At 32.4% G+C, this 12,477-nt stretch overlaps 1 protein-coding gene and 1 long non-coding RNA gene across 51 annotated transcripts in view; one reads left to right on the forward strand and one right to left on the reverse strand.

Moving 5' to 3' along the window:
• The window catches only part of Wnk (Wnk kinase), a 194,823-nt gene that overhangs the window by 164,791 nt on the left and 17,555 nt on the right, over positions 1-12,477 (forward strand). For 35 of the 50 annotated variants that reach the window (XM_067095035.1, XM_067095045.1, XM_067095059.1 and 32 more), the window contains 4 exons: positions 1,874-2,049; positions 2,827-3,037; positions 6,200-6,298; positions 10,121-10,306. In XM_067095035.1, the coding sequence (XP_066951136.1) occupies positions 1,874-2,049; positions 2,827-3,037; positions 6,200-6,298; positions 10,121-10,306 (672 nt within the window). The remainder of the gene's footprint in view (positions 1-1,873; positions 2,050-2,826; positions 3,038-6,199; positions 6,299-10,120; positions 10,307-12,477) is intronic. The other 15 variants (XM_067095012.1, XM_067095055.1, XM_067095018.1 and 12 more) reach the window with 2 other exon arrangements.
• The window catches only part of LOC136833212 (uncharacterized), a 218,780-nt gene continuing 216,718 nt past the window's right edge, over positions 10,416-12,477 (reverse strand). The window contains exon 3 of the long non-coding RNA XR_010851379.1: positions 10,416-10,636. This is a non-coding gene — a long non-coding RNA (uncharacterized lncRNA). The remainder of the gene's footprint in view (positions 10,637-12,477) is intronic.

Here is a 12,477-nt window from a genome sequence, read left to right on the forward strand (position 1 = left end):
TGCTGTATCTGCTCTCATGAATTGGCATGCTTTGAGACCAGTTCTTAGCAGCTGAGCTGCTTCGCTGTAAAAACACATTAATTTTTGCACCAGGGAGTTTTGTAGTCTATTTGATATTACTATTTTTTTTAACAACTTAGTTATTGTAATATAGTGTACAGTTATTGTATTGTAGTGTACATTATGTGCATTATACTTATTTATTGTAAAAAATTTATTGATGTAGTATGGCAAATTATTTTTACCTGAAAATTTGAGAATGCTGCACCAAAAATTAATAGAAAAAGAAAGTGCAGAATGTGCTTAATTAACACAATTACAGCGCAAAACTAAATTTCAAGTCTGTGAGGGAAAATTGTGAGCTCTAAGGAAAGAAATCATGTAGAAGACAAGGATAAGCAAACGAGGGAAAGGCTAAGGTAGAATTAAGGTTAAGAGCAAAAAGTAGAACAATGTAAACAAAGTAAATACAGTATTAATAAACTAGAGTAGTAGTAGCCCTGTGCATAAATTCATACAGGTACTTGTATTATTGATATTGTCCAATAATAATAGGTATATGAGCACTTGCCCTTTATTGTATTATTGCTTTCACTTTTTTTTTTAAACAGTACTGTATATTACGTTGTGTATGTCTTAAAAGAGTGTTATTTTTTCCTATTGTCTCTCTTGGTTTAAAAAGTCTGTAGTTAATTGTTTGCCTGTGCTGTACTAATCTATATTATTTGTATTGCACTGAGTAATTTACCTATTATTTTCCATCATTTATCTGTTTCTTGCTAAAGTTATATTTACTTTGTCAGGTCCCTTTAATGCTGTGTTACTTTCATAGTATTATAATGCTGCATAAGACTTATTGGTAACTAGCATAAAAATCCTAAGCAGTATATTCTTTGAAGATAACTAAAAGCATTCAGTATGGAGGTTGTGTTTACTCTACTCTACTCTTGTTTTTTAGAATTAATTTCAAATTATTACAATCAAAATTGAGAATTAGTTGGATAGGCTGTTGTGCCTCCAAGCAAATGAAAATATTAATATAGACTCGAAAATAAAAAGTTAAATTCCAGTTACACAGATTCAACTTTGTTGGGCAAGTTAGTAATGTTTGGAAGTTGTTCTTGAACTTAAAATTTGCATGGTACATATATTAAATTTCAAGTATTTCTGGTTTTCTTGCTTGGACTTTTGCCAGTGAGTTCTGATAATGTATGGGTTTGGGGTTTGGACTTTTGCCAGTGAGTTCTGATAATGTATGGGTTTGGGGTTATGTCTGTTCTGTGGATGTAGTAGGGTGATGGTTATGAAAGTGCCACTTTTTCCAGTATATTTATCAAGAAGTAGGACCTTTTATTTTGCATATGGTAAGTAATTTAGAAATGGAATTTTCTTAGCATAAAATGTAACTTTCTTGGATTAAATTGTTTAAAATAATTCACTAATTTAATTATTCTGTTAGATGTAAAGCAGATAAAGAGGATAGAAATGCTAATAAAAATTTTTAATGATTTGGAAGAGCATATATGAATTAGGTATTAGCTATATGTTTACTTTTAAATACAGTATATAAACTTATTTTCTGATTTGGAAGAGCATACATATATGAATTGGGCATTAGCCATAGTATGTTTACTTTTAAGTAGGGTACAAACTTTTATTTTCCAAGTCAGCTGGTAGGTGACTTTTTTAAGTCATAGTTAATAAAATTCAATGAAGCTACAGGTATAGGGCTATTTCAAGATCTATATTGGAAGTGTAGTCATGAAATTGAGTAAATGTCATTGTAAATTGAATAATTGTTAATTTGAATGTTTGTTAATTACCAAGTATATTTGATGATGCAATTTTAAAATAAAATTCTTAATTACTACAGACAAGTGATGGCATGGTTGGTGTTCAAGGGACAGGTGGCATTACTCCTGCACCTATTTCTGCCTCTCAACCTGGGTCAGGTGGCCCCACTCCACCTTTGCACTGTACTCCAGAGAATACTTATGTAGCTGATCAGCCTCGACTCTCACAGCAAAATTCGTTGGAGAAGAATGACAGGTAGGGTTATTTTACCTTTACTTTTGTATGGTCAGGTATTTCATTTTAGGAGGTGGTTTTGAATGAAGGAGAGGAAAGTGAAAAGGCTTGAGGTACAGGCTTTAAAGAAATGGTAATATAAAAAAATATGGATGTGCAAAGTTTAGATTTCAGTGTAGCTTTGTGATTAGGATGAAAAGTATCAAAGGATTAATATAGCAGGTCAGAATAAATAGAAGATATCAGAATTCTGGTAGTTATTACAAAAATAAGAAAATATGTGAGCATATCAACAGTGTTTAGGAAATATGCAAATACAAATTGTAATGTATGCCTAGAAAATACATATCACACACACTAATACACTGTCTTACTATTTGTACACCAGTCTACAGGAAAAAAGAATGATTTATAGTGAGATCAAAGATTTTAGTTTTAGTGGAAAGCAAGAGTGAAGAATTTAATTTCAGACAGTGGGTAGAGGGTGACTTTCTCTAAAACTTTCTATAAAATCTAACCACCTCAGTTTAAGTTTTTTAATAAATAATGATGTTTACCAGTCAAAATAGTTTATCAGTAACCGTGGCTGTCATTTAGCTTGACCAGATGCTGTACCATAGTGTGTTCTATTTCTTTGTACATTTCTGTAATAATTAGGAAAAACTCATTTCTCAGCTTAAGTTTTAACAAATATATTTACCAGCTAAGGTATTTCTTTTCAGTAAATGCGGCAAATACATAGTCTGACCATGGCTTGCAGATACTATAATGTGTTCCATTTCTTTGTTTTCTCCAAAGCATTACGTCAAACAGCAACTTATCTGAGTTGGCTCGCAAGTTGCAACAACTGCAGACTACTGGAGGTTCTGTAACACCTATGCCATTGCCACCAACCCACACTGTGCCACCTTTTAATGCTCCTCTATCAGCACCAAGCCATCCAAGCACACCTACCACTTATAGTACCCCACCTACTTTCAATCAAGAACTTAATATGCAGCTTGCAGGGGTAAGTGAAGTATATATACATGTATACATCTTTTTACGTTTTACAGAAAGTGATTATCCGAGGCTGAATAGATTTATAGACTGCTGTTTTTTCACACCTAGTTCTCTGGTTCAATATCATATTGATGCTTTTGCTTTTGTATTGCTATTATGATTTTGGCTTTCACCATTTGTTTTAGATATTAACAAAGTGTCTTACTAATGTGATAGTTTTATTGTGCATTTTCTTCAAATAATGATTGTATTATTTATTGTTCTCAGAAATAAGAATGCATGATAGTACTATTTTTTATTTCACTGATACTGTAGTTACTTTTAGCTTGTTAGGATGTGAAAGATAATCATATTCAGAATTATTTAAATAACTAGGAAGCATGATTTTAACATGAAAATCCAGTTTGAAAACAGGATACCTTACTTTCTTTATCTCTCTTTTTATAAATTACCCTCTCTGCAATTATAGAAATCTTTTTTATTTAGAATAATTTTTTTAGTCATATGGTACTGATCTGTCTTAACTGGAAAGAATATGTTATGCATTGCCCCTTTATATTACTGCTGTAGACCTCTTTGTGGATGTTAGTTCCTTAATTACTTGGCTATGAAGGAATTTGCTGTGAAACACTCAGATATTATTTCTTTTGAATGGGTTTACTGATACATAACTTGACTTTGATAAATTCCAGGCAGTTTAAACATCACAGGTACAAGGTTTGCATAATTGATTAATTTTTATACCATTGTCTGTAATAAAAATCCACAATTATATAATAAATATATTACTATGTGAAATAAACAAAGACTTTTGAACATTTGAACGGTGTTCCTCATCAGTGCTAACGTTAAAATGTAAAGTGAGGGTAGTTTTCATATGAATAGTTTTTAAAAATGGGGGCGGGGCAAGAAGATAACACCCCATCATGGAAGTGCTTTTTCGGGTGTTATGTTATTCTAAATTCAACAGGCAGTTGTGCCAACCTCCTTGATCTTCAAACTTGTGATATTGCACCTGCCTGCGCTGCATAGGTGCCATAGTCGGAACCATCCACAGGGACGTTGGCTATCTGGAGAGAGAGGGGAAGAGGAAGCAGAGCATCAGGGTTCACATGGTCAACATCAGTTTTGAAATTTAAATGTTTTATGTATCCCTGTGGATGGTTCTGACTATGGCACCTATGCAGCACAGGCAGGTGCAACATCGCAAGTTTGAAGATCAAGGAGGTTGGCGCAACTGCCTGTTGAATTTGGAATAACATAACAACACCCGAACCAGCACTTCCATGATGGGCTGTTATCTTCTCGCCCTGCCCCCATTTTTAAAAACTATTCATAAGAAAACTACCCTCACTACATTTTAACGTTATCACTGATGAGGAAGACCGTTCAAGTGTTCGAAAGTCTTTGTTTATTTTACATAGTAATATATTTACAGTATTATATAATTGTGGATTTTTATTACACAGATTGTTTTTCACGAAATTGTGAATCTCTTGGCTTTTATACCATATTATAGAATCACCATTCCATGGGTCAGTAATATGAGGAATAGTTTGGAGGTTAACAGAATATTGTAACATTGAAGTGACAAGATATTCTCAGTTAATTAATGTTTTTTTTATCTTTTAAACAAAGTAAATAATATTGGTAAAATATTTATATTTTAAGCAATTTTACACATACAGCACCTTTATTAATATAGGGATTACATCATCTGGGTGATGCTGCTATGAAAATTATTTGGTAGATTTACTTTGTCATTTAATATTGTAAGTTGGAAACTGAATGTATGATGTAATGCAAGTATGTGAAAAGAATTCTTTATTAGATAGTTTAAAGATGCATTATTATGAATAGTGTATGACAGATATACTTTGATATTTTATGAAATAATATTTTCTTTCATATAAGCTAACTGGATCCTCTGAGAGTTACTTCAAAATTTTCATTCATTAGTAAGAATTTGGAAAAGTAAAAGTCTCCTAAGACATTCATCAGTCTTTTCCTTGTTGGTGAAATGAACAGGTACATGAAAGGCTATATTTATACAAAACTAAGGTGGAAGGAGATACAGTAGTTGGTAACCAAGAAACATTCAAAGATCACAATTAGCTAGAGTTAATCCCAACTTGGAATTTTGAGTGGTTGCCACCTGAATTAATCCCCAACCCTATGCTGTGATTGGTTATCATTAATCACTCCTGCCTCTTACTTCTGTGTAAAAATAGCCTTTCCATGTATCTGTGTTCATTATATTGCTGAGGATAAGATTAATGTTGCCACAAAATTTTCAAAAAAATAAATAGAAACCACCTATTGAATGACTGGATCCTTACGTTTGCAACTACCTTTTGACGAAAGAATTTGTTATAAGCCTGAGGAAACTAAAATGAAAACATATATGTTCACAAGTTTTTTTTTTGGTGCAAATTATACTGGTTGCCTTCATAACTGCTGAAAGGTTATGGGTCTTTAGGCATTTTTCAGCACTATCGTCATGTTAGTAAAGATGCCCTACTATAATACAGACCATTATTATGAAAGAATATAAAAATATTTGTGGATGAAATAAGGATGATTCATAACTTTTTTTTTTTTTTTTTATTAAACACTTGATTTACAAGTTAAAATTTAATATGTATATCTGTCAGACATTTGGTAAACAGTAGTTAGTGGTTAGGGTATTTAGTGGTAAAATTTTCTGAATAAATGCAAGAACTGATATCTGTGGTGCTCATCATTTTATTTTGTTTAAAAGGCATTTTGACTTATTTGTTTGTAACTTTTTTTAAATATTAAGTATAAATAATTTAGAGGTATTAATCATTTGAATTTTAAACTATTTTATTTTTATATATACAATCATATGGAGACACATCCAGTCTTGAACTTCATACACTGTACCAATCTTTTGTTTCTTCTGTTTGCTTTTTTATTTCTTCATATTAATGTAGTGTTTATTGAAACTGTATGTGATGTGGCTTCCTGGTAAATAAAATGTATTTTTGGGGGAAAAAGGACTGTACAGTGGGCCTTCATTTTGTCCTACGATAGATAAAGAGGAATAAAATATACATTACATTATTATAAATGTTAACATAGAAGGTTTTGTTATCAAAGAGGGTCCACTGTACATGATTTGAGGCCTGATAGCAAAGTGTTGTAGGTGCTGAGTTCTGGGGCAACGCGGAATACACGGGCCCTCTGGTCACCGTCTGTGAACTACAAAACCTGCCCTGCCTTCTTCCACGTTTTGGCACCAGAGGTGGGCTCCACCCCACAGGTGGTTTGTTGGCAAAGCTGATGGACTTTCTGCTACTGATCCTATGGCTTATCAATACTTTTCCTTTCATGTGATGCTTGCCATAATCATTAGGCTATGCTACAATGTTTGTTGGTTTATAAGACTTATTTGTGACAGCCTATACAAATTTGCATTCAGAGTGCTAGCCTTCTGTGCATGGACGAAGAATTGTGTCGTCTCTTTGGTATTATGACTTGGGAATCTGTGTTGTATTTATAAAGACATGTGATTAATATTTCAATATTATAGCTGCATTACTAACCCCTTCTGCAAGCTACTGCTATTATAGAATATTTCTTGTTCAATTTACCAGTATTTCTGTTTACCATTATAAACTTCCAACAGAATTCTCAAAACCTCTTTCTTAGAAAATGTTATGGTTTAGTCAGTAAAGAGATGAAAAGAAAGCAGGGAAATGGAATTTAAAATATGCAGTTAATTGTATCAGCATATTAACTTTTCCCTCAATGAATCCCCTGGTAATTAAAAATATGGCATTTATCTCATCTTCATTTATACTGTACACTGGAAATATTTCTTAGTATAGGCACTATTTCCTTAAGTTGTTTGGAGTCAGAAAGAAAATCAATATACAAATAATTAGCAGAGTCAAGGCATTTTCTATATTTACATACAGAGAAATGTATGACATATATAAGCCTTGCCATTGCATGTTTTCTCTGCTGAGAGAAAGTCATTTGATTAAAAAATGTAAAATTACAGTATGAAAACCTAACATAGCCCGCTTATGCTCTAAAACATGCTCTAAAAACATTTTCAGCCAGATCCCTTGGAAGATTTCTGTAAAGGTGGAAGGTGGTAATATTTAAATAATGAGAGAACAGTCCGCAGATACAATTGCCTATTCATGACTAAGATAATTCCTATGGGTTGGTGGGATTAACTGCAGGAAAAGTTATTACTCTCAAAGACACTGGTATAAAAGGCACCATCTTATTTTAATGATATTTCCAATGGGGTACATTGAAAAGCTGAAGAGAGAAGATACATAAAAACCAATAATGATAATAGTTAAAATACTTTCCATGAGGCAGTAAACTAGACATGTCACTTAGACAATCAAGTTTAGATTTTATCTTGGAAATATTAAATAAGTAACTTCAACTTAGTTTTGTGACTCTTAAAATTCATCTTGAATAGCACCTTTCCATAAGAATAGATAATTTTATGGATATATTAGAACAGAATTACTTAAATTTTTGTATACAGACATTATTATTATTCCAGCTGTAATTGACAACAGAATTACTTAAATTTCTGTATACAGACATTATTATTATTCCAGCCGTAATTGGCAATATGGTATTTATTATTATTCCAGCTGTAATTGGCAATATGGTAAGGAAAGTAAACTTGCAATAATTTTAATTGCTTTATAGATCTTTTCAGAAGTTTGGAAACATTTGGCACAGGCATCCAAGATCAGAAATCTATGACAATAAACAAGTTCTGCTTTTCAGTGCATTTATTGCTTGGTCTGTTTCATAAAAGCACAAGCTTGGAAACAATTCCTCATGCAAATATGGATGTTTACTTACCATCATACTCCTTTTCTTTGTTAGATCAAATAATTTAAATATTTTCAAGGCATATCACATTTAGGATGCTCCATATATAGTCAGTATTCTTATTGTTAGTTACTGTATATATGTGACAAACAGCTATTTACACCCAATTATTTTTGACATTAATGAAGTTCGAGGCAAGCGCAAGCAGTTCCACATATTTAGGAAACTTTACTGATCATGAATGGTCATTTACTCTTTTGCTGCCATGTTGCAATTGGTAGGCAAGAATTCAAATACAGTACTGTATATGGAAGTTTCTTTTGACACTCTGAGTAAGGTAATCTTTCAACTCCAAAAAATTAAACAGTTAACCAGACATTGTGCTTAAAACTCAAGCTTTTACTAATGAATGTTGAGATTGAGAATTTACTTAATGAATCTTCCAGTTTGACACCAGCAGAATAGCACAGATGTGCTTTTACCTTGAACAGTTATATTTGTTCTGAAAATTCACTCTTTATGTTCCTGTTAAGCTTCTCAAAGAAAGGCTCCAGCTCCTTGTCCGGTTTCAATATATCACATTACCAAGAATGGTATAGAATGAGTCTAGGTTGTATCACATAAATAACTGTACTAATTTGCATGCTGCAGCCAGCAGTTATGTACAGTGTATTTTACAATAAATTGTTGTTATATTTAGATTCTAACTTGAAAAGATTACTGACACTAGACTGTTAAAATTATTTAGCAAGACTTGTACTTTCCCATAACTAAGGGTACCTTTTTCTTATAACATGGATCATTCATTGTCATCTACATTTTTTGTTAATAATATGGGAAGATTTTCCATGTACAATAACCTGTTGCTACAAAGCTGCTTGATTACACTCTTGGTGTTTGGTTTTCTGATATGGTATTGGTTAAATTGAAGGGAAATGTAAATTAAAAAATAAACTGACCACTATTGCAGTTCAGACAGCAACTCTGCTTCATAACTGTCAGAAATTACACAATAGGTAGGATTTTAGATTTTATTGGACAAAGTTTTGAGATAACAAATCGAAAGTTTTGAGATAATAAATCGGTAAGATTATTATAAATGCCACAATAAAATCGGTAAGATTATTATAAATGCCACAATAGACAAATTTAAGTACAAGATAGGTGTGAAGGAAAGACTCAGTTAATTCATGTGCATAGTTTCAATTCTGCCTGACAGTTGTAATATGACGTAAGCAGAGCATGGAATTGCACGAAATTTGGGTCTTCCATAGAAAGGGATAGTAGCCATGTATTGTTGTGCATTTTAAGTAAGAAGAATCCTCAAGAAATTAGCATCAACGGGTAGTAGGTGATGGGGTAAAATGCACCTATTTATGAGGTAACCAAATAAGTCACAAGTGAACAGTCAGAACAGCAGCATTCTTGTATTGCCGTATGTGGTACAGATATGCAGTACTAAATTGCATGGTTATCAGTAAATTTACTAACCTGTAAAGAAATAGGTTGTTTTACACCAGTGTTATTGCAAATGTTGAACAAACTGTACATTGACTTGCATATCTGAGACCATAAGTTAGATGTATAGTCAAAAGGAGAAATGTCTCAACTTTCCATTATAGATGAATATAAATAATATAGAGAAGTTTTTCCTTATGTAGTTTTGGCTCTATTCACAGCACAGAAGCTGTTTTTATTATGGTTACTTTTGGGAACTTCCCATGAAGTAAAACAAAAGTTGCACCAAATTCGCAATAGTAATGCCAAAGTTTGAGAAATATCTTTTTACAGACACTTGGTACTATTGAAGTTGAGAAAAGATATTTTAGGTTTCAATACTTCAACATTCTTTAACTTTCTCTATTCCCCTGTTGCATTACACTTATTTCCAAAAACAACTACAATATAATGTATATAATACATGATAAGATTGTTTCATAGCCCCACCTAACTTTCACCTTCCATTGATTTTGTTAGGAAGGCAATTCCTGTACTCTGTCCATTGTTGCTGTCCTTCATATCTCTGATATCAAGACTCATGTAGTAAAGGAATGAAATTTCAAAAGAGAGGCACTTTCTTATTCGTGATATACAGCTTGCAGAAAATCCTCTCAGTGGCCATCTCAAAGCACTTTTTAAAGTTCAACTAACTGAACTGTAACACAGTTATTACTTTTTTTTTTTTTTTTTTGACCCTGAAATAACCTTGACTGTAACCTGTCTGGATTATAATATGGTTTATTGTTGGTAACAGGGTGGTGGCAGTGGTAGCGGAGTTGGTGGCAGCATAAGTAGTGGTGGTGGAAATGGTAGCATTGCAGGACTGACAGTATCTAGCTTGGGTGTACCGGTACAAGAAGCAAATGTTGTGACCCAACCACTTGGCCCTCAGTATACTCATCGTACAACAGACATCCCACCTACAGAAGTTATCCAGCAGGTGAGACAATAGAGCATCTAAAATGGAAAGGAAACTATGGGTCATGTAATAAGTTTTTTTTTTTTTATTTTGTATTGACAGGTAGTTTATTGGAAATTTATCAGTACAAAATATTTTCAATAAAAACAACAGAATTTTCATATTTGTCAAGTGGCAAGAGTGAATTTCCCATCAAGATGTCTTCATCACTAATCTAGCATGACAATATTTGTTTTCAACATAACAAATGTCTTTATTTCTGCAATTTTCTTGTTGAAGCTTTGATCTATTAGTTCATGCTAATTAGCTCTTCTAGACTACAGTTGTACATTTGTGCCACTAAGCTTGTTTCTGTAAAAATGAAATAAAATACATTATTTTATTAAAATCCTAGAAAGTAATGCATCTGGTTATCTTCCCAGTCACTATATATTTAATGGGGTGGATGATGTTTGGATTCTTTTGTAGTTATACATTGGATATGTATGCAGAAAATCACATATGAAAATATGAGTTCCTTTTCATAACAAATTTTAATTTCTAAAATTTCAAGTTTTTTCTTTTGAATGCTTCCCTTGTGCAATGAAACTTAATCATATTGTATATAATATTGCATGAGTATTTTTTTATATGAAATGAAACCCTGAAGTTCAATCAAGTTGCTGTTTAAGTATTTTAGTTTTTGTGATGGTTGAACACTGTTCTTAGTGAGTAATAGTAGTATTAGTGAGTAATAGTGGTTATTGTAAATTATTAGAAAGTATCCACCATGTATTAGCAGTTATTCTTGACCTTTAACAGTATTACTAGTCAAGATTACAAATTTTTAATATTTTTATCAATATTAGACTTAGAGGGCATATTTATGACTGTCACAATAATAAAAACATATTTGTGCTACACGTACAAATTTAAATTTACTAAAAATGAAGGATACAGAATGTTATGGTAGCTACTGATTTTGGCTTAGTGCGTGGCATGGCATTGTTATTGAAGAAATTCTGCCATACAAAATTTTCTGGATCTGGGAAAGCACATATTTAACATGGACATAGTACAAATTCTTCATTAGTATGTTTCTAATAGTTACCAGTAATTATTTTGGTCTTACTTAATGTCAGGTCAGTTTATTGACTTGCTAGTGTAAATTTCTCATGAAACCATGAGTATAGTGCTTGAGTATCATAAATACTCTTCTCCAATAATCATTGCTGTCATTTTGGATTTTGTTAGTAAATGTTGTAGAATTTGACCTGTTTATTTCAAGCTTTATTTTGGTTGAGCACTAATTTTTGAGTTCATGTAGTAAACAAGAAACGAGGCTAAGACTTGGATAGCAGATAGTACCATAATTACTGTAATCCCAACATGATTATTACTTTATTAGGAATCTTGTGGTGTATGTATGTCATTTCCAGTTGTTTACCCTGTACCTCTTGTTGTAGCTTTATCAGATATAAATAGTACACATTTTTGCCAATGCCATGCCTGCTATAGTACCACACCTGGTATTTGATAACATACTATGCGTGTCAGTTGCTTAATATTTGTGTAGCAAGCATTCTTCTTCTATCAGCATTGAATTTTAACATTTAATAAACCAACTATGTCAAGTAATGTTGCATCTTGGAAGTAGTGCAATGGTAATAGGATTAAAACTTTCTTAGTCAAAAGAATTGGTAAGGATGTATGAATTAGGAAAGTAAGGTTTCTTGTTTGTTTAATTAATACACTACCAGGTAATTAATTGCGATAGCCACATGCCCTCTTAATTTCCTGAATTCTTCACACTTTTTGGATGCGCTTTTCACTACAAAGCCTTAGATCCAAGACTTTGTAGTGGCAAGTATATCCAAAAAGTGTGAAGTATTCAAGAAGTTACGAGGGCATTGTGGGTATTACAATTACATACGTATCTGGTAAAGTGACCAGTAGACTCTATATATACTACCAGGTAAGTTATATCCAGTTACCCAGAAACATATGCCCATTAAAGTATAAATTCTTAGTAGTTGACCACTGTACAGGAAACATAACAGAAAATTCTCTCTCTCTCTCTCTCTCTTTCTCTCTCTCTCTCTCTCTCATTTTTCCCTATTTAATTTAGAGTAAGGCTTATGTTACCAGTACATCTTCCAGGTGACCAATAAAAGTTTGACACTCAGTGTCAGTAATCATGATTCAGAGCATAT

This window comes from Macrobrachium rosenbergii, chromosome 51 (genome assembly GCF_040412425.1).
Source record: "Macrobrachium rosenbergii isolate ZJJX-2024 chromosome 51, ASM4041242v1, whole genome shotgun sequence".
Lineage (NCBI taxonomy): Eukaryota > Metazoa > Arthropoda > Malacostraca > Decapoda > Palaemonidae > Macrobrachium > Macrobrachium rosenbergii.